Below are 21,449 nucleotides of genomic sequence, written 5' to 3'. Positions count from 1 at the left end.
TTGGAAAGTTCTTTGGGATTCTTGGAAAAATTCTGGAAAATCCAAGGACTGATTGAAAAATAATAAAATGACCGGGGCTTGATTGAAAATGATTTTGAAATTCGAGGCAGATCTTAAAAAAATAAAATACGTGTCTCCTGTGCGACCCAAGATGCCCTGCTGTTGGATCGATTGTTTGTTACTCTTGCTGGCAGCTGGTCTTGCCGCTGAAGCGATTGCTTGCTGGGAATGCCTTGGTCTCGCCAATGGGATTTTTGCTTGCGAGGCGGTTGCTCGTTGCTGGTTGGGCGGTTGTTCATTTGCTAGGGACCAGCGTCTAGCGATGCGGGACTCGAGCTTTGAGAGCGCCTACGTACCCTCTTGGACCGGGGATCAGAGTCTGCCGTAGTTCTTGCGTTTGTTGTACCTGTGATCCTGACATCATTAGTAAATCATGGGATTACTAGCAATTTATAAGCACAGGTAAAAAGGGTGTGTTTACGAAGTATGTTCTTCGGTTTCGGGTCGCCTGGGCGACCCGTAGAGAGTTTTTGCTTTGGCGATGCGAATGAGATCCCATTTTCGAATGCCTCAATGTGAGGCCTCCAAGGCTCCTGTTGGCCATGCACGAGCATATCGAGACATTCTTAATGATGCCCTAGCGGCTCTGTCAATTATTCGACGCGCCCGTCGGCTTAGGACCCTGCTCGTCAAGGTACCGTAGGGCGGCTGAGCTTGTGACCCGCGTGGGGATTTTTTTGCCTAGATTTGATCAGACTCGGTCTGACCATTTCCAGAATGCTATGACTAGATCCCAGAAAGGAATGTCTGGGATTTCGGCTTTGTGGTAGCCTGTTGAAGGGTGGCTGTGACCCATTCTGGAGTTCTGCAAAGACGAACAAAAAAGTGAAAGCTTGGGGGAACGCGTTGCCCCAGGCTAAAAGGATACACGGATTCACGCCTTCAGTGAGATGTACCCCCCTTTCTCTTCCATCCTCCGGTTGGTGTTGGCTGACTTGAACTGCTTGGATTGCGTGCTTGGTCGCCCGCTGTGCTTGAGGAAGAATCCACCTTGGACAGTTGAGTCGTGCAAGAGAGCCGATCGGGGATCGTGTTGAAGTAGATTACCTAGCCATTTCCCTTGGGGATCCTTGGTCTGCGCAGTGTGCGAGAGCCTAGGGTGACTGTTTTGTTTATCTCTCATTTTACTCTCCTTTTGCTATGGTTACCCACCTCGGGGCCGTACCTCTCAACTTAAAGGGGATTAACTCTCCTTTTGCCACGATCGCCCGCCTCGGGGTTTTCAGTCGCGCCTCTCCTTGCCCTAGCTTTTGCCTAGGTCGCCCCAAGGGGTTTTCGACCTAGCGGGCTCAATTATTTTGTCTCTCGAGTTTGCAAGGGCGAAATGCTCGAAGGATTCAACCTCTGAGTGCATTGTTTTCTATCTCCGTCGAGGATTGTGTCTGCTGCTCCCCTTTTGTCGGGGTTTGTTGGTTTTTCAAGATTGGCGAAGCTGGAGTTTTAAATCTCAGCAGTGCCTTGTTTTGTTCGTTGGCGAGTTTTCCCGCATCTTTTCTCTCTCTCTTCATTGGCGGGTTTTTCCCGCTTCTTTTTGCTCTTTTTTTTTCCTTGCAGCTGGGGTTTGTTTTGCGCCTCATGTCTGTGTTTGAAACTCCAAGATTTTACATCGCCGAGGCCGCTTTGGTGTGCTTTGCCTCGTGGAAACTTGTTGTGTGTTACTAGCCCTATTTTGTGAGGACCAGCTTTCTTGGAAGTTTGAATCTTGCGCACTCAGAAGTCGAACTCCGTATTATTTGCCCTTGCAAGCATTACATGTGAATTTCCCCTGTTGTCTAGGAAAAGAAAATATCAAATTGCCCCATGTGGAATAGGGAACCGAGGTTGCCTGGCGCAAATGTTGAACGGGAATGCCCCTGTGCTCATTTGTTGAAAAGGACCGTGGTAGGCGCCTGGTGTGATGTCTCCGATCACCTCTTGTTGTTCTTTACCACGCGTGCCTCTTGGAGGGTGCACGCTGTTGAAGCCACTGGATGTTCGAGGAAGATGGTTGCATCAATGCTGAGCGATTCGCTCGATTGTCCTTGTTTTCGACTTCATAGGGGGGTACCTCATCGTTGGACACCTCCCTCGTCAAAGTATAAGGAAAGGGTCCGAGACAAGTTCTCAAGGAAGCGTGAACTCGTGCATCGCTCTTCGCCTGTGGTCAATGTGCCCCTGTGAAGGATGACAAAGAAGGCAATGTATTAGGCGATTATGCGGGGAATATGTGGTAAGAAATATGAGGTGGTCCCATAGGAAAATCCTTTTTTTGTCCCGCGCGTGACCCATGGGGTGCCACGTGTAGGTGGCATTTGTTTCTGGGAATTTAGTCATCACTACTCTGGAGTGGTTAGACCGTGACTAAAGTCACATAAGCATATTTTCCCCAGTTGCGAGTGAGCATGCACAGTCGTCCTAGGGAAGGCTCGAGGAGTCGGGTCCCATGCGGACAGGCGAGTCGAACAGGTTCAATAGAACTAATAGGGCATCGCAAAGACTGTCCTAGTGCTCCATTGAAGGATTTGTTCATGTCGAGAGCTCATTTGTGGGAATGCATTTAAATGAAAGCAAAAGAGAGTTTAAAGAGGACTGCGCATATTGCCCCCGTATTCAATCGGCGACCACAACAGAGGTGGATGAGATCCATTCTTTGATCAGAGGCATGATCGTGCTGGTATCTCCTGCGATCAAGAGTTGGGTCATGCTCTGCTTGTGGAGCTGTCACTTCCGGTCTTTGCAGCGAAAGGATTAGACTTGCTCCTCGGAGTATCGCTTGGATGAATTTGAATCCAAGTCGATTTTGGATTTAAGATGAGCCTGAAAGCAATAAATGCGAGGTGTCAAAACCTGAATGTAGTAAATACTGGGCTAGAGCCCAAAAGCAGTAAATGCAGGCTCGATGCCCGATATGGGGCCGAAGCTCAAAAGTGGGGCCGAAACCCGATGAGAGGCCGAAGCTCGATGCAGGGCCAAAACCCAAAAGCGGGTCCGATGCAGTAAATGCGGAGCCAAAGCCTGATGCGGGGCCAGAGCCCGATGCAGTAAATGCGTGCTCGATAATAAAGTGCAAGAAATGAAAAAGCAAAGGTCAATGCTGAGGAACAGTGCACGGCACTGCAAAGCGGTGACTCTGATTTTTTCTTGCGGTCTTGCTTTGTGGAGCAAGGATGGGGACTTAGTGTTGAAATCCCAAGGAGCTGGATGATAGACGTTTGTTGTCTCAATTATGGTCGCTCAGTATTCAGGCTGTCTTCTTGTTGAGAATTTCCTGCAATGGGAAAAGAAAACAATGAAAGAGCATAAACTGTTCAGGATTTCAATGCAAGAGTGTAGGGAAGCGAACTAGCCTGGTAGGCGTCATGCGAGCGCATCGAAAGACATGCATTGATACGTTGAGCATGCGTGTATGAGTTGGTGTGAACATGCTTGGACATGTGTGAGGCGCACTTAGTCGCTAGTAGATGCGCATGGTCTTGTGGAGAGATGTGCATCTGATCACGCGGTGATGCTCTCTGCGAAGGAGGTCTTCACTCACTTGTATGGTGAGATGTTAGCTAGTATGCAAAACAGTAAATGAGTAGGATGCATGCGATGCATGAGTTTTCCAAAACTAATGCCGTCATTCGTATTAACTCCGAATGGTTCAAAGTGTAATACAAATTTTGAAAAGATAGTCCTAAGTCAGTCTTTCAACATGCCCGGGGTAAAAGCGACCGTCGCCATGGAAAGTACCGGTTCCAGGTGAGGGCCTGGTAGAGGTATCTATCCTAGGATGTGTGCAGACCTCCACAGGCCCTCTTCCTGGACCTTTCCAGGGCAGCGTTCGCTTGTGCCAACTCCTGATCACGCCTCTGCAGTTGGGCGCAGATCTGGACAAGCTCCTTTTGTAGTTGGTGCTGATCGCCAAGCAGCTCATTCTTCTCGGCGACCTCCCGGCGGAGGCGGTCCCTTTCAGCCCTGAGATTGGCGAGCTTGGCTTGGATGGCCATGTCTGGTTCCGGTGCCCCGGATGATGTGCTACTCTCGACCGGAGGAGAGTCTGTGGAATCATCATTCTCTGATGGACCCCATCGATAAAAGCGGATGATATATTCCTCTGTGGCTTGAAAGTACCGTTCATCTTTGGTCGGATGCTCGGGGAAGTAAGGACGCTCGGTAATCACAGTTCGCCACGCATCCAGGACCTATTCGATGTTACTTTGGTGATCTATGAGTGTCTGATCCTCCCGCCAAGTATGTTCAAATCTAGTTCGCGCCGTATCCTCGAGGACCGTCTGTAAGCCACCGAGCTGCCTTACTACTCGCGCCGGAAAATAAGTGGTGGACCCTGCATGACTCATGAGTGGGACTCCATAAAAATCAGGACACCTTAGGGCCATGGGTCCGGGTGGCATCCACGCGGCACACCACTTGAAGCCCCTAGGTGCTATTTCGAGAAAAATTTTGATCCACTCGGAGACCTTGCGTTCCTCCACACGCAACAGAGGTAGTAACCGCGAAATGATAGACTCCGGACGTGTGAAAAACATAACCGGACGAACAAGGCCAAAGGGGTTTGCATGGCTTTGGAGCCAAATTTGCAAAAGGATTGGGGACCCTCTCAACCTTCAATCGGTCTTTCTTGTAATGCGATCAAGGAACCGCATGGTCTCGGCCAACAAGGCCACCTCGTATTCGCGGCCTCTAACCACTTGGAGGACAACGCTAGCTAAGGCTGCGTCAATGTGACCGGCCGAGCGAGGGAATAATAGAGTCCCAAAAATTAAGAATAAGATTGCATGACAAAAATTCTTATGTAAAATATCCCCTTGAACCTCGCGCGCTCGTATTTCAATAAAACGGAGGAGTTTCGCGGTGACTATCTCTGTGCCACCGGAATATGCAAGTTCGACCTATCCACCCCAAGTGGACGCGATACCAAAACAAGTCGGGTGGTGTGGAAGTTAGGTTCCACAATGACGCGGGTGGCTGCAATTCTTCCGACGAGAGTGCGATATTCCTCGATAGTAGGTGTGAGCTCGGTACCTTGGATGTTGAAGACGGCGTGGACTGGGTCCCAAAACGTCACTGCTGCTCCTAAAAAGTTCCAATCCACTCGGCGCATAGCTAGCATTGGTATATCCCCAACAAAAGTCCTGATGTAATTGCGGTCGACTTGGCGTAGATGAGCCCAGATGTGACTGATTTCCTCGAGTGGTGGCATGACCCTGTCGAGGTGTGGAAAGGAGACCGAGCGCGCCATCTCTTACCAAGATGAAAGGAAAACCGATTTAGGACTAGTTAATATAAATGATGCCTAATTTTGAAATTAGATGATGCATGGGTACATAAAATAAATGTCCACGGCTTAATGTATACAACGTACATCTCTCTCAAAAACGGAAAAGGACTTAAATGGTGCGCAGGCCGACTCAATGGACTGTTACTGAAGTCGGGTTGGAAGATGGCATGGAGCTCCTGCAGTATGCATGGTTTCGGTACTACAAGGACCATGCTACCTAGGGATGGGGGCCCCCGACTCAAGGCCGTCAATTCCTTGAAATCGAGCGGGATTCTTTTCAAGGCCTAAGCGACAGTCGAACTGTGCGCCGTACCCCTACTTCGAACCCCTATCTAACCTATGCTCCTATTACCGGTCGTGGGACGCGACCCATAGGTACCTAAAAGCTAGTATGATATGCAATGCGTGTGCGAGAAATAAAAGTGCTTAAAGTAGATAAGCGAAAAACTGCGAAAAGCGGTAAATAAACAAGCAAACAAAGCAAGCGAGAACGAGCCCGAACGCTCTAAGTGTCCCCAGTGGAGTCGCCAAGCTGTGCGCACCCGAATTTCGTCTCGTCGGGGCACGCATGCGCGCACCTAAATGCAACGCGGCTCAAGAGTGTCCACCTTCCCGGGGACGCGCGACGGACGCACGTGAGAAGGAGTCGCTACTATCTTTTTACGACCCAAAGGTCGAGGGCCGGTGAGTTGTCCGGGTCAAGGTGTACGGGGTACACCTAATTACTAAGGCATATGGTCTGCGAAACCCGAGGTTCCGAATTCGGGGGTTCTGTTACATGCGAGCCTATATCTCGCATGCCCTATCGGTACTCTAGCTTGTCTAGGCTTGCCATTTTTTATTTAATTACCGCTTAATTAAGTTCCGCTCATCTTACGCGTTTTGACACCGTAAATTCGAATAGACACTTGAACCATCCACTCTCCGACCGGGATTATTACATGAATAAATATGTATCATAAAACCCTTGCATTGTTCTCTCAAATAAAAGATAAATTACAATGACTGAATCCCGGTCGGTTCGCGTTCGGCCGTTATTTCACTCATGCTCATTGTATGATTTTGGAAAAGACCGAAAATTAAATTAAATGCGCACTCGGTGTATGGGGGCATTGGACCCCGTGATCGACGGTTATGGGCGTTGGACCCAGTGTGAATCGAGTCCTAAAGGATCGGGCTCGATCCGCATAACAATCAAGTGCAAAAGATGTAACAAGCAAGCTCAAATAAACAATCAATGGGGTTTTGTTATTGCTGAATTTACGTGAATTAACTGATTATTAACCGAGGTATATTAGCATACAAATCCTACCTTAAACAATCAAAAGGGGTGATGGATAGGGTATGTAGCATTCAGCATTATTTAAACGGACCTGACAGACGTGATGTCCATAGTCAAGTCTCGAATGTGTGGGTTGTTTTTAGATTATTCTGTATCGCGACAATATGGCTTTTACAGATTAAAAATATTTTCACCTAAAAACCCAAAACCTATCCCTCTATTTTGACTATTGCCCATGTTTGATTTAAGCCGAATTTGTGATTAATTTGTTTTCCCATGTTTCAACCCGCTCTAAACACAAACCTACGCTAAGATTACGGCAGGACAAAAACCGGTAATCATGCCCTTGAATTGGTAAATATGTGTGTGTATGAAAATCAAGATTACGTTGTACGTATCTCGGTGCTTTTGAAATTGTGAATTTTAAAAAAGGCATGGCTAACAGTTCTTGCACTGTCGACACGATTACAAATTATTAATCGATTCGTGCAATCCAATTAAAGAAATCAAGTGATTTAATTTAGCCAAATTTAACGTCCCGATTATCCCGTGTGTAGAATTTTAGGTTAATTAAAAAACTTGCCGAATGCTTTAGTTTACGGATTTCAAGCCGTCGAGATAGCCATTAGTTGACTGCCCGATAAACCCTAATTTCCGACATGGTCACATAATTACAAAAATGAAATATTTAAATGGGGCACATACATTGTCGGTGGGTGATCCAAGTAGAAAAAGGCCAGATATTTTAGAAAATGTCCAGGGGACTGAATTGAACGATTTTAAAAGAGCAGGGACTGATTTGAAAATTCTGAAAAAATTGGGGACTGATTTGAAAATTCTGAAAAATGGGGACTGATCTGAAAATTCTAAAAAAATGGGGACTGTAAAAATAAGTCCTAGGACTTATTTGTAATGAATTTGAAAATCGGGACTAATCTGAAAACAAAAAAATGGCCCCAGGACTTCACTGAAACAACTCGAAAAGTTCCAAGGATGCTTGAAAAATTCTGGGAATTCCAGTACTGATTGGAAAACAGTAAAATGACTGGGACTTGATTGAAAAGAGTTTTTGAAATTAGGGGCAGATCTGAAAAGGGTGAAAAAATGATCCCGAGACTAAATTGAAACAATTTGGAAAGTTCTTCGGGATTCTTGGAAATATTCTGGAAAATCCAAGGACTGATTGAAAAATAATAAAATGACAAGGGCTTGATTGAAAATGATTTTGAAATTCGGGGCAGAGCTTAAAAAAATAAAATACGTCCTCTGTATTGAAATGTGACAAAACAGAAAGTTCGTAAAATCAAGTTCGGGACAAATCCGATCACCCACGCGACCCAAGAACACTCATTTCACATCATATTCATCCAAGCAAACATAAACATTCAGAAATGGAGCCCTAAACATGCTACTAAGTAGAGGATTTACCTGGTTCGGGAAGTTGAGGGGTGATTCTGTAAATAGAAAAAATAAAAATAAAAATAAAAATGCCGGGCAGTTGGGCTGCTGAGGGAGGATTGGGCCGGACTGGATTGGGCTGGGCTTCGGACTGGGCCAATCTGGAATTCGGACTGGGCCGAATGGAATTTGGATTGGGTTGGGCCGATGGACGCCGATTGGGCTGGGCCGCTAGACACCGGTTGGGCTGGGTTGACACGAGCCGGGTTGCCGGTGCTCACGGGTGTCTCCTGTGCGACCCAAGAAAAACGAAAATCAACCCGTTAGAACGAGGGAGAAACCGAGGAGAAAGGACGCGGTTCGGGGCGGCGGCGAATGGTCGCGGTGAGCTGGGGGCGTGAGGAGGACGAGCTGAGAGTCTTCGAGCGAGAGCGAGCCGAGGGAAAGCCGAGGACGGGTTGAGGAGGAGAGAGCCGGAGCTGAGGGAATTTTTCGGGTGAGTTCAGGGAGCCGAGCGGCCGGTGTCCGGGCTCGAGGAGCTGTGGGCGTCCGAGAGGATAAAACCAGCCGAGAGTTTTACCAGTTTCAGCCGCCCCAAGACTCGAGCTGCGGGTGTCCTTTTTTTTTTTCGGAGAGAATCGGCCGAATTGAACTCCAGCTCCCCGGGTTCTTCCTCGGCTCCCTCCCGAGCTAAGAGATAGCGGGATCCTTTTAACTGAAAATCGAGCTGCCAGTTTTTTTCCAGCGTCCGTGAGCTCCGAGATTTTTTCTTTTCGGCCGTTTTTTCAAATCCCGAGCCGCGGGTTTTTTTTTTTTCCGGAAAATCGAGAGAGAGAGAGAGAATCGGCGTGCACAAAATCCGTTGGCGTGTGCAGAGGGAGGTCAAGCTCGGTTCAATCGGCGCCGGGGACACGGGATCGCATCCCTGCCATAAGAAGAAAAAAGAAAGAGAAAAAGAAACGAAAACCTGATGAGACTAGAGGAAGAAGAAGAAGAACAGGAAAAGGGGCCAAAGGGTCAACGGATTCTGACCGTTTGACCATTCCTCTTTTTTTTTTTTTTTTTTCGAATTCGACGCGCGTACAAAATTGAAAATTATGTCTTCTTGATCGGACGTCAGAAAAATAATTCGAGACCGCCATCATGCTCAGAAAAATTCGTTGATCGATATTATGCGATGAAATTATTTTTAATCTCGAATTTTGTCTCGAATTTTTGAAAATTGACATCAATATACGCGAAATTCGAAAACGTCCCAAATTGTATTATTTTTGAAAAAAAATAATAAAATTGGTGTTAAATTAGGAAAATTTGCTATTTCCAAAACTTCGAGAATGCTCAAGTAATTAATCAGAATTACTTCCCTCACGGGTGGCAAAATGACGATTTTGCATCTCTGAAGCTGGTGGACCAAAATTGGGTGCTGACAACGGGGGAAAGGGGAAGAAGAAGAAAACGATGCAGAACAAAAGAACAAATAGAGGAAACAGAGAGGGCCAGAGAACGATAGAGAGAGAGAGAGAGAGGGACCGCTCTGTGTAAATTCGAGGGAGAAGAGGAAGAATTAAAGGATAGGTTCGAGGAGTCTTCAAGCCAAGCTGGGGCTCTGTTCATGGGACAATGAACAGAACGGACCAGACTAGAGAAACAACACAGGGGAGATGATCGAGTTGAGCAAATTTTGAAAGGGAAAATGACTAAACTTGGAGTTCTTGATTAGTAAGTTGATTCTCCTAACCCTAGACACTCTTATTCACTGAGTTAGGTGCGGATTGAGCTATTTCCCTCTTCGTTTCAGTTGGTTTCCAGTTTGAGGTACCCACGAATTAAGAAGTTTCGACTATAAGTTAGCTCTCCGGGGCCTTGGCGTTCTTAATCACTCGTTTCATGTTCTTTTTGGCTGGTTTGAATTCGTTTCAGCTATGGCCAAGGCATTTATAGCTTTCATGTAAAGTTGGTTTTATAATATTCGATTATCTGCAGCCTTAAGAGTGTGCTTATAGGTTGTGAATTGGTGAGCTTATACTGGTATGATAGTGCTGATCGGGGAATCTCTGCTCAATATATATATACACACATATATATGTGGATGGTTGGGGGTAATTGGCTTTAATTACCTTCCACTTACTGTGGTGATGGAACTTGGCATGAATGCAATGGATTCTAATGACTGTGAAGAAAGATTATGTTTTCATTAGAGAAGTGAAGGGTGCGCTTACTAGTTAGTATGTGTGTGTTTGCCTAAGGTCTTAACATGTTAAGAGTTATGAGTAACATGGCTAAACTCCCATTATTGTTTTTATATAAGATTGTGAATGAATATTGGGCTGAGTTCTTCCTCATGTGCTTACATAAGATTGGGATATGTTAAATTGATTGATAAGTTTAAGATAAAGTCAAGGTAAGCAAGGTGGTTGATATGTGTAAGCCATTGTAAATGCTTAGGTAAATAAGGAGATGTATTGATTGATAAGTGCACGTCCATATTCCGAAATGGATGAAATGAAATGTTCTGTACTGTTAATTATGAAAGGGATAGGTAAAAGTACTTGTTAATTATGAAAGCTTTATATTATAGCTATCATAATGAAAGAACTAGGGAGTTGAACTGATGTATGTTTATGCGCTTAGCTAGTATATAATATAACATTTATGCTTGCAATTTAATTCTAAAAGGAAATAGATAATCAGTAAACGGGTGTGCGAAGTGGTTTGATATTGTATTGTATCATGTATGCATAATTTAGTCTTTGTTATGCTTACACTTGATTAGGGACCGAGGTGACTGAATCCCGGCATTTGAAAGGCTTGATTCGATGGACTATATTTTGGAGTTAGGTGAGTACTTTATTCCATTGTGAAATGATATATATATATATATATATATATATATATGATATGTGAATACTCTATTCCCTTGTGAAATCATGTGTTATGATTATAGAAATTATTTAAGATGAATGTAGTGGTAGTTAGATTAAGGAATCGGTATTGCTATGTTGTTTGAACGGATATGAACAATATGGCCTTTGTGTTACACCTTGACTTGGGATATGCAGTGTGATTGAATATGTGGATCGTGTAAGAAATATATGATGATAATGTGATTCAATTGGGAATATGATGGAAATTTTATTTGTGTATATGGAGGTTGTGATAATTTGAGAATAAGAATTTGGTGTGGGTTTATAATGTGTGATGGTCGGTTACAGTTGATTGTTTTTGTGATTGTTGTTTGACTATAGCCATGGGACCGCTGGACCCGGCGGATTACAAAATGGGCCAGATTGGCCGCTGGACCCAGCGGAATACAAATAGGGCCTGTGATGCGATTCCCGCCAAGAATGACGAGACCCGACAACTAAAGGAACCCAAGATCGTTCCACGATCAGATTTGATTGACGAACCCTCGACCCGTTGTTTACGACAAAAACAAGAACCTTGGTATAACTGACCTCAACCCGTTGTTTAATGCGAAACAAGAACCTCGGTATATAGGAAGACGCCACAAACGGTAATGGAAAACCGCTTGATAAGTCGATGAAGACGCCACAAACGGTGGTGGAAAGCCGTTTGATAAGTCGATGATGAACGCCACGGAAACTTCCGATAAGTTCGATTAGTTCTTCAAGAACCAAAGAGAATACTCTCACAATTTTCTGAATGTTCCTTCTATTAAAAATTGACTAAGATGAATATATATAGACATAAAGTAATCCTAATCTGGTCATATCTCCTCCTATAGATAAGGAAATTAAAACCAAGAATATCAATAGAGATATGACATAATCTATAAAGATATAAAATCTAAATACCCCTAGAATATCTCTATGAGATTTAAACTTCAAACAAATCTGATGTTATCTTCTGTTGATCATCAACTATTCTAGAAGCTTCCTTAAACACTTGCTGAATTTAGCCTTGTCCGGAATCTTCTATAACTTGAATAATGTTGATGGATCTTTGTGGATCACGTGATTCATGTCCAATGGGCCTCCACGAATTTGCTTGAGCCCAAACCTCTTGAATCAGGCCGTTAAGTTCATCTTTAAACTTCTTTGCTCGTGCTCGCGTAATCGGTCCAATTGGAACTTGAACTGGATCCCTTGAAGTCGTGCTACGATTTGCATCATTCCCCTCCTCTTGAAAAGGATTTGTCCTCAAATCATCACCTACATCAAAAGGAAGCAAATCAGAAACATTAAAAGTAGCACTTACATTGTACTCACCAGGTAAGTCTAGTTTATAAGCATTGTCATTGATGCGCTCCAGGACTTGAAAAGGTCCATCTCCTCTTGGAAGCAGTTTGGAACGTCTTTGCGCCGGAAATCTCTCTTTCCTCATATGCAACCAAACCCAATCTCCGGGTTCAAAAATCAGCTTATGACGGCCCTTGTTGGCGTGTTTTGTATACTGCTCCGTTTTTCGCTCAATGTTGAGTCTTGTTTTCTCATGAATCTGCTTGACAAATTCAGCTTTCTTTTTGCCATCTAAATTAACATGCTCAGTCAAAGGTAAATGAGATAAATCCAATGGAGTTAAAGGATTAAATCCATAAACAACTTCAAATGGTGAAAATTTAGTAGCGGAATGAACAGATCTGTTATAAGCAAACTCAACATGTGGTAAACACTCTTCCCATGTTTTAATGTTTTTTTTTATGATTGCCCTCAACAAAGTAGACAAAGTTCTATTTACTACTTCCGTTTGACCATCAGTTTGTGGGTGACAAGTAGTAGAAAATAACAGCTTAGTACCTAACTTACACCACAAAGTCTTCCAAAAATAGCTCAAGAACTTAGCATCTCTATCCGAAACAATTGTTCTAGGCATGCCATGTAACCTCACAATCTCCATAAAGAACAAATCAGCAACATGCGAGGCATCATCCATTTTGTAACATGGAATAAAGTATGCCATCTTAGAAAATCTATCCACAACCACAAAAATTGAATCTCTCCCACGTTTAGTCCTAGGTAATCCTAACACAAAATCCATTGAAATATCAATCCAAGGCTCAATAGGAATTGGTAAATGAGTATACAAACCGTTAGGCTGCACTCTGGATTTAGCTTGCCTACACGTAATGCATCTACCACAAATTCTCTCAACATCTCTTTTCATATGTGGCCAATAGAAGTGTTCTTGCAAAGTAGCTAAAGTCTTTGCAATTCCAAAATGTCCCATTAATCCTCCACCAAGAGATTCATGCACCAATAACTTTTCCTTCCTAAACACATCTAAAACAGATTTCAAATGTACCTTATGATCATCTAAGTTTTTGCTGTAAACGAGTATATCATCAAAGTTGACAACCACAAATCTACCTATAAATGCACGCAAAACACGATTCATAAGTCTCGTAAAGGTGCTTGGAGCATTAGTCAAACCAAAAGGCATAACTAACCATTCATACAAACCGTATTTTGTTTTAAAGGCAGTTTTCCATTCATCTCCTTCTTTCATTCTAATCTGATGATAACCACTCTTTAAATCAATTTTAGAAAATACACAAAAACCATGTAGCTCATCTAACATATCATCTAAGCGAGGAATAGGATGACGATACTTTACCGTTACGTTGTTGATTGCTCGGCAATCAACGCACATTCTCCACGTCCCATCCTTCTTAGGTACAAGTTTAACCGGAACGGCGCATGGACTCATGCTTTCCCTCACGTACCCTTTCTCCAACAACTCACTTACCTGCCGTTGAAGCTCCTTTGTCTCCTCGAGATTGCTCCTATAAGCTGGTCGGTTTGGAATTGTCGCACCGGGAACAAAATCAATTTGATGTTCAATCCCTCGGATTGGAGGTAAGCCATGTGGTGTTTCCTCGGGAAAGACATCCTCATACTCCTGCAAAAGAGAAACAACAGAACTAGGAAGAGAGATATCAAGTTCGTTAGTGTTGAAAAATGCCTCTTTGTACAAAAGTACAATTATCGGCTGATTTAAAAACATTGCTTGCCTAATTTCTCCCATGTTTGCATAAAAATTCTTTTGTTTTCTCTCTGATTTTCTCTCAATGGCCGAATTTTGATTTTCTTTTTCTCTCTCATTTTTCTCGGCCTCTCTCTGATTTTCCCTCGTTTTTTTCTGTTCACTCTCTTTCTTTTGATCACTCTCTTTTTGCAATCTCACTTGATCCTCATGTACTTGCTGCGGAGTCAATGGTACAAGAGTGATTGATCGTTGATTAAGTACAAAGGAGTATTTGTTCGTAAAGCCATCATGCTTCACACGCCTATCAAATTGCCATGGACGTCCAAGCAACAAATGTCCCGCTTGCATCGGTATTACATCACACAACACTTCATCTTCGTATTTACCGATTCGAAATGCAACTAACACTTGCTTGTCCACCCTTATTTCAACACTATCATTTAACCATTGCAATTTGTATGGCTTGGGGTGCTTCAGCATGGGTAGTCCCAATTTTTCCACCATTGTTATGCTTGCAACATTAGTACAACTACAATCATCTATAATCACACTACATACCTTGTCTTTGATGTAGCATCTAGTGTGAAAGATGTTCTCCCGCTGCATTTCTTCAACTCCTTTTATTTGCAAGCTCAATGCTCTCTTTGCCACCAATGTTAATGCATCTGGAGCTAAATATTTCTCCTCGGGAACGTCCTCCAATGGGGGCATGTCATCGGGATCACTCTTTCTTTGGAACGATGGGAATTTCATCTTAATACTACCCAAGTTCTTGTCTTCCCGATTCCTATCTTCTCTAAACCGCCCTCCATGTTTCCTATTACTAACAACCGAATCTCGATCATCTTCATCAAAACCAGCCCCATAAATCTCTTCATCTTCAACCCTCACTTCCCTCGGTTGAACTCTTTCCCTCCTACGTGCATTAGGAGCGTTTCGTGGCTGATCCACACGTTTATTCTCTATCAGATCTATCCGTTCATGAACCTGCTCAAACTCCAACCGCATCACACGCCTCATCTCACTCATCATGGCCTCTATAAGTATTTTCGAATCAGCCAATTCCGTTGCACCTTCGGGAATACTCTTAGCACTATTGTGAGACATGATTGTTGCAAAATAAAGTTAGAAAGAATGGACCTCACAATTCGCTCCCTTACGTGTTTACACTCAAGAATGTGAATCACTCTACACTCGTGTTTTCACTCAACAAAATATGTGGCTTTTAACCCTCTAATATTCTCACCGCTCTTGCCTTTTTCCACTCGACAATTCTCTTTCAGTTCCTTTGGAACTAAACAAACAACTCCAAATTTTCCAGCAACAATTCACCAAGAACTCATCAAGGAAAATTAATGATCAAAGGAAATTTCAGGAAGAAAAGAAGCAAGAGAAAAGGCAACTACTATGAAGGATTAAATAAACCAGAATGTTATATGAAATTATGGGATCAGAATCAATGCAGATTACAAAGAACGAGAAATAACAACTTTAGAATGGTCTGATGTAAAAAATTTGGATCAAATTGACAACGATGTCTTCTTTCTTTTCTTTCGATCTTTTTTTTTTCTCAGCTCTGTATTTTTTTTTTTGGCCGATTTTTTTTTTCAGCTCTTTTTTTTTCAGCTTTGTATATTTTTTTTTTCAGCCCTTTTTTTTTCTACTAATAATCCACAAAGAACAATTTCGATGAAGCGAAACTCAGCAAATTGAAACAAAAAAAGGATAGGATAAACCCGATTTGAAGCCTGATGCTCTGATACCAAATGATGCGATTCCCGCCAAGAATGACGAGACCCGACAACTAAAGGAACCCAAGATCGTTCCACGATCAGATTTGATTGACGAACCCTCGACCCGTTGTTTACGACAAAAACAAGAACCTTGGTATAACTGACCTCAACCCGTTGTTTAATGCGAAACAAGAACCTCGGTATATAGGAAGATGCCACAAACGGTAATGGAAAACCGCTTGATAAGTCGATGAAGACGCCACAAACGGTGGTGGAAAGCCGTTTGATAAGTCGATGATGAACGCCACGGAAACTTCCGATAAGTTCGATTAGTTCTTCAAGAACCAAAGAGAATACTCTCACAATTTTCTGAATGTTCCTTCTATTAAAAATTGACTAAGATGAATATATATAGACATAAAGTAATCCTAATCTGGTCATATCTCCTCCTATAGATAAGGAAATTAAAACCAAGAATATCAATAGAGATATGACATAATCTATAAAGATATAAAATCTAAATACCCCTAGAATATCTCTATGAGATTTAAACTTCAAACAAATCTGATGTTATCTTCTGTTGATCATCAACTATTCTAGAAGCTTCCTTAAACACTTGCTGAATTTAGCCTTGTCCGGAATCTTCTATAACTTGAATAATGTTGATGGATCTTTGTGGATCACGTGATTCATGTCCAATGGGCCTCCACGAATTTGCTTGAGCCCAAACCTCTTGAATCAGGCCGTTAAGTTCATCTTTAAACTTCTTTGTTCGTGCTCGCGTAATCGGTCCAATTGGAACTTGAACTGGATCCCTTGAAGTCGTGCTTTGATACCAAAATGATGCGATTCCCGCCAAGAATGACGAGACCCGACAACTAAAGGAACCCAAGATCGTTCCACGATCAGATTTGATTGACGAACCCTCGACCCGTTGTTTACGACAAAAACAAGAACCTTGGTATAACTGACCTCAACCCGTTGTTTAATGCGAAACAAGAACCTCGGTATATAGGAAGACGCCACAAACGGTGATGGAAAACCGCTTGATAAGTCGATGAAGACGCCACAAACGGTGGTGGAAAGCCGTTTGATAAGTCGATGATGAACGCCACGGAAACTTCCGATAAGTTTGATTAGTTCTTCAAGAACCAAAGAGAATACTCTCACAATTTTCTGAATGTCCCTCTATTAAAAATTGACTAAGATGAATATATATAGACATAAAGTAATCCTAATCTGGTCATATCTCCTCCTATAGATAAGGAAATTAAAACCAAGAATATCAATAGAGATATGACATAATCTATAAAGATATAAAATCTAAATACCCCTAGAATATCTCTATGAGATTTAAACTTCAAACAAATCTGATGTTATCTTCTGTTGATCATCAACTATTCTAGAAGCTTCCTTAAACACTTGCTGAATTTAGCCTTGTCCGGAATCTTCTATAACTTGAATAATGTTGATGGATCTTTGTGGATCACGTGATTCATGTCCAATGGGCCTCCACGAATTTGCTTGAGCCCAAACCTCTTGAATCAGGCCGTTAAGTTCATCTTTAAACTTCTTTGCTCGTGCTCGCGTAATCGGTCCAATTGGAACTTGAACTGGATCCCTTGAAGTCGTGCTACGATTTGCATCAGCCTGATCGGCCGCTGGACCCGAAGGAATAAAAATAGGGGCATGATCGGCCGCTGGACCCGGCGGAATATAAATAGGGGCCTGATCGGCCGCTGGACCCGGCGGAATAGAAAAAGGGGCTTGATTGGCCGCTAAGACCCGGCGGAATACAAACTGAGGTCAACTCTTACCGCCAGAGGTTAATAGGCGGCCCCTGCTTATGAGATACGGCTATTGGGAGTTGAGAATGATATGTGCGAGAAGTGCGGGGTCACGATACCGTTGCAACTTTGTTGCGAGGGAATGCAACCTTATGGCTATATTGATTTGGTTGTGTTGTATATTGTTTGTTTGGTTGGATTGCTGTAAATGTGATGATTAATATGATTGTCTGAATTATTGTATGAAAGTCGTGTTGTTTGCTAATTTGATTTAGTTAGGTTATGAGTACAAAATGATGTTGGTTAATGGTTAATTCTAATAATAGTTGATATGGTTATAAGGGCAATTGATTGTTGATGAATGAACTTAGTAATCATTTGTACGTATTGTCTAATATGTCGTGTTGGTGAATTAATTGATAGACTTGCTTATGCTACTACTATCTGTAGGAATATTTGGATGTCTAAAATATATTTATCTATTATTATTATTCACTTTGCTTTGGAATTTAGTGCTCACTGAGATGCAGCTCACACTCTGCATACATTTTTCCAGATAAGCTTCCGATTGCGCGGAGAAACTACTTTTTGATATCGGGGATCAGCTTGGAGGACTAGGTAGGAACCTTAGTTATTTAATAGATATCCTTTCTGTATAGAATGGACTTGAGAATGTCACGACCTGAAATTTTTGTCTAGTTGGTTTAGCAATGTAGTTTTGCTAGAATCGTACTTATATAAATATATATGCTAGAGCATTTGTAGTAGTTGTATGTTTTTGAGAGTTATGGAAAGCAGATTTTATATGAATAGTTACGTGATAATGGATGTCGAAGAAATATAGGGAAAATTCAACTGAAATTTCGGGTCGTGACAATTTTGGTATCAGAGCCTAGGTTAGGATATCCTGTAGACTTAAGTTGAAGCTTGATCCCCGAGTAATTTTTGGAAAATTGTGGTGATTTTGCTAGTATTTCTTGAATTCTATGCTGGTTGATTGAGTTGTTATTGTTTCGGATTTGTTAGTAAATAAGTATGGGTTTATGTCTGCTTGTTGAAATTTACATTTGCGCTGCACAATATGAAAATTGATATTAAGCAGTTGAGGATTGGGAATATCACTAAAAAAAAAATTTAGGTTTTGCATATCAAGTTTTACAGAAGTTCTTGCAATTCTTTGAGCATGTATATTTGATTTAGTTTGTCGGAATATTGTTTGGATCTCCAATTGAATTAAATAATTGCTATCATGTTTGTAATCTTCTTCTTTCTCTGGTGAACAATGAAAATATAGACTTTTGGCCGTGTATACTAATATTCTTGTATAATTATAAGTTGACTTGACTTATGTTTGAGAGGGTTGTTATTCTTGAAAGAAGCAAAGTGATAGATAGTCTGATTAGGAGCTCAGAATAGGAAGAAAGTCGGATAAGGATAATTTGGGGGTTAAGAATAGCAGAAAAAGTATGATTGATTGAATTCTTGACGATAAGGTATATATATATATATATATATAAAGAAGACTCGATTTTGCCTTTGGCTAATTTATTGTTATATGACGTATGTGCTGAGTTCCTATTAATCAGGTTCTCCTTTTTCTTAAATCACGTTCCTTCTCTATAAATTGGTTAACGATTCGATCTGAAGCGGACTAAGGATAGATGAGACCCATAAATAGAAAGCGTAGGCTATGTGTTTTATTTTGATTGTTTAGAAGACTTATTGGAGTTGAAAATTTAAAGAATGACCTTAAGTAGTAATTTGGGCTTGAAATCAGTTGCTATGGAAGTGTTGTGTATGTGATAACGATTTGATTTCTTCTTGTGTCTGAATGTGTATTCTTGCGAATTCGATGGAATGAGCAAATCGAAGAATAAAATCGGAAAGTAGATGATTAATTTATTGGAATTTTACTTTTTTTCTGAACTAAGTAAGAGAGGGACTTGTTCATAGATTGATTTAGTGGATTATTAAATTGAAGAAGTGAAAGGCAAGACCTAAATTGGGGCTTCAGAACAAAGGTGAACTGAATTGGAAGCAGATGTGCTTGAGTTTTGATTGTGACTTCCTCATTTAGTTGTTATGTTAGTTATTCGATTAGTTTCAATCTTAATTGCCCTATTTACTTATGAGAAACTTTTAATACTTCACTAACATATTAGTAAGATTTTTTAGAGGTTGATGTTCATTAATTTCTTTGTGCTTGGTTAAAGAATAAGCTTGGGACTTAAGTATACTTTTCGAAATCTATACATAATTATTATAATACATTAAGATTTGAGTAGAGGGAAGCACCTCAGGTTCCCCATTGGTCAAGTTCCACATTAAATCAGCGTCATGATCAATTATTCCTCAAGCTCCAAATGAGTATTGGATTCGGTTAAGTATCAGAGTCAAGATATATCTCAGCTATATGGACATGAGTTCACAAGGATTCTTTACAGATCAAGTTCAGAGGTATTCTTTCGAGAAGTTCCCGCGACTTTTGAGCATATTTGTTAGATTTATTTCATTGGGATATTTCCTGGAGTATCAATTATTCAATGTTCTCTGTCATCCTGCGTTCTTCGGTTCTACCAAATGGTGATCCTAGTTTATTTTCTCCTTTATATCTGCAATCAGTCAAGGTTGATGTTGTCGTGATAATGATCTGATGGGATTGAGAGAATTGTTGCTCTGCTTATTCAACGGGATCTTACTCGGTTTTCATCATGGATCTTGGGATTCTTTTATTGTTTAGATTAATAATTTTACTTTGGCATCATCGTATAATTCAGCAGGGTTTCTGGTATTCTAAATTATATCTATCAGCAACCTACTTGGCATGGATAATTATTCCACTGGAAAAGCTATCAGATTTAGAGAAGCCAATTCTACCATCAGCCGGGACATATACAAATCTTTGATCACTCAAGACACATTTGGTGTTTATTTCAGTTTATTTATTGCAGCGACATGGAATGAATTCTATTGATTAGGTTTTGGATAGAGTTTTCGGTATTCGAACTCGACAATCTTAGAGTTGCTTTCGAGATGGAGATTTGGATATTCTACAAGATTTGGGTTCATATCATCAAATGTATTATAGTGGCTCAGCGGAAGCTTGGTGATCTATGAAGGTGTTTGGAAAAGTCAGTTCAGAGGTGATATGGGGACCTGAAGATGCTATAACCCTTAATCCTCTAAATTTTCTGGTATCGCATAAACAAATTTCGGGGACAAAATTTTTATTAGTGGGGGAGATTGTGAGATCTGATATTTTTAATTGCAAATAGTTTATATATATATATATATATATGCATTCATTTACTTACATGTTATATAAGTGCACGTGTATATATATATATATGTATGTTACGTACATATCTGAAGCATCAAAAAAGAAAAAGAAAAAGAGGTGGTGGTGCTATGGACCCCACGTGGCTCAACCTTTCCCTCCCGTCTCCCCAGCATGCCTCATTTCCACCGCCTCAGCATTCACATCATTCATTTATTTATTTATTTATTCCCTTCCCTTGTCTGTTTGGTTTGGTTTCACGGGGGAAAGGGGAAGAAGAAGAAAACGATGCAGAACAAGAGAACAAATAGAGGAAACAGAGGGAGAGGGCCAGAGAACGATAGAGAGATAGAGGACCGCTCTGTGTAAATTCGAGGGAGAAGAGGCAGAATTAAAGGATAGTTCGAGGAGTCTTCAAGCCAAGCTGGGGCTCTGTTCATGGGACAATGAACATAATTTGTTGGGTTTGGTTGCTGTAGATGTGATGATTATTGCGATTGTTTGAATTATTCTGTGGAAGCCGTATTGTTTGTTAATTTGATTTAATTAGGTTATGAATGCAAGGTGATGTTGAGTTAATGGTTAATTCTAATAATAGTTTTATAGGTTATAAAGGCAATTGATTGTTTATGACTAAAATTAGTAGTACGTCGTATGTATGGTATATTATACCATGTTGATGAATTAGTTGAAAGATTTGGTTACG

The 21,449-nt window shown here is 41.5% G+C and overlaps 1 protein-coding gene across 1 annotated transcript in view; it reads right to left on the bottom strand.

Annotated features, from left to right (window-relative positions):
* Nucleotides 1-3,806: 3,806 nt before the first annotated feature.
* Nucleotides 3,807-21,449, bottom strand: part of LOC116204795 (uncharacterized protein KIAA1522-like) — a 41,258-nt gene continuing 23,615 nt past the window's right edge. The window contains exon 4 of the mRNA XM_031537098.1: nucleotides 3,807-4,223. Coding sequence (XP_031392958.1) covers nucleotides 3,807-4,223 — 417 coding nt within the window. The remainder of the gene's footprint in view (nucleotides 4,224-21,449) is intronic.

This window comes from Punica granatum, chromosome 1, assembly GCF_007655135.1.
Source record: "Punica granatum isolate Tunisia-2019 chromosome 1, ASM765513v2, whole genome shotgun sequence".
Taxonomy (NCBI): Eukaryota; Viridiplantae; Streptophyta; class Magnoliopsida; order Myrtales; family Lythraceae; genus Punica; species Punica granatum.
This window is presented reverse-complemented; position numbering and strand designations above follow the sequence as displayed.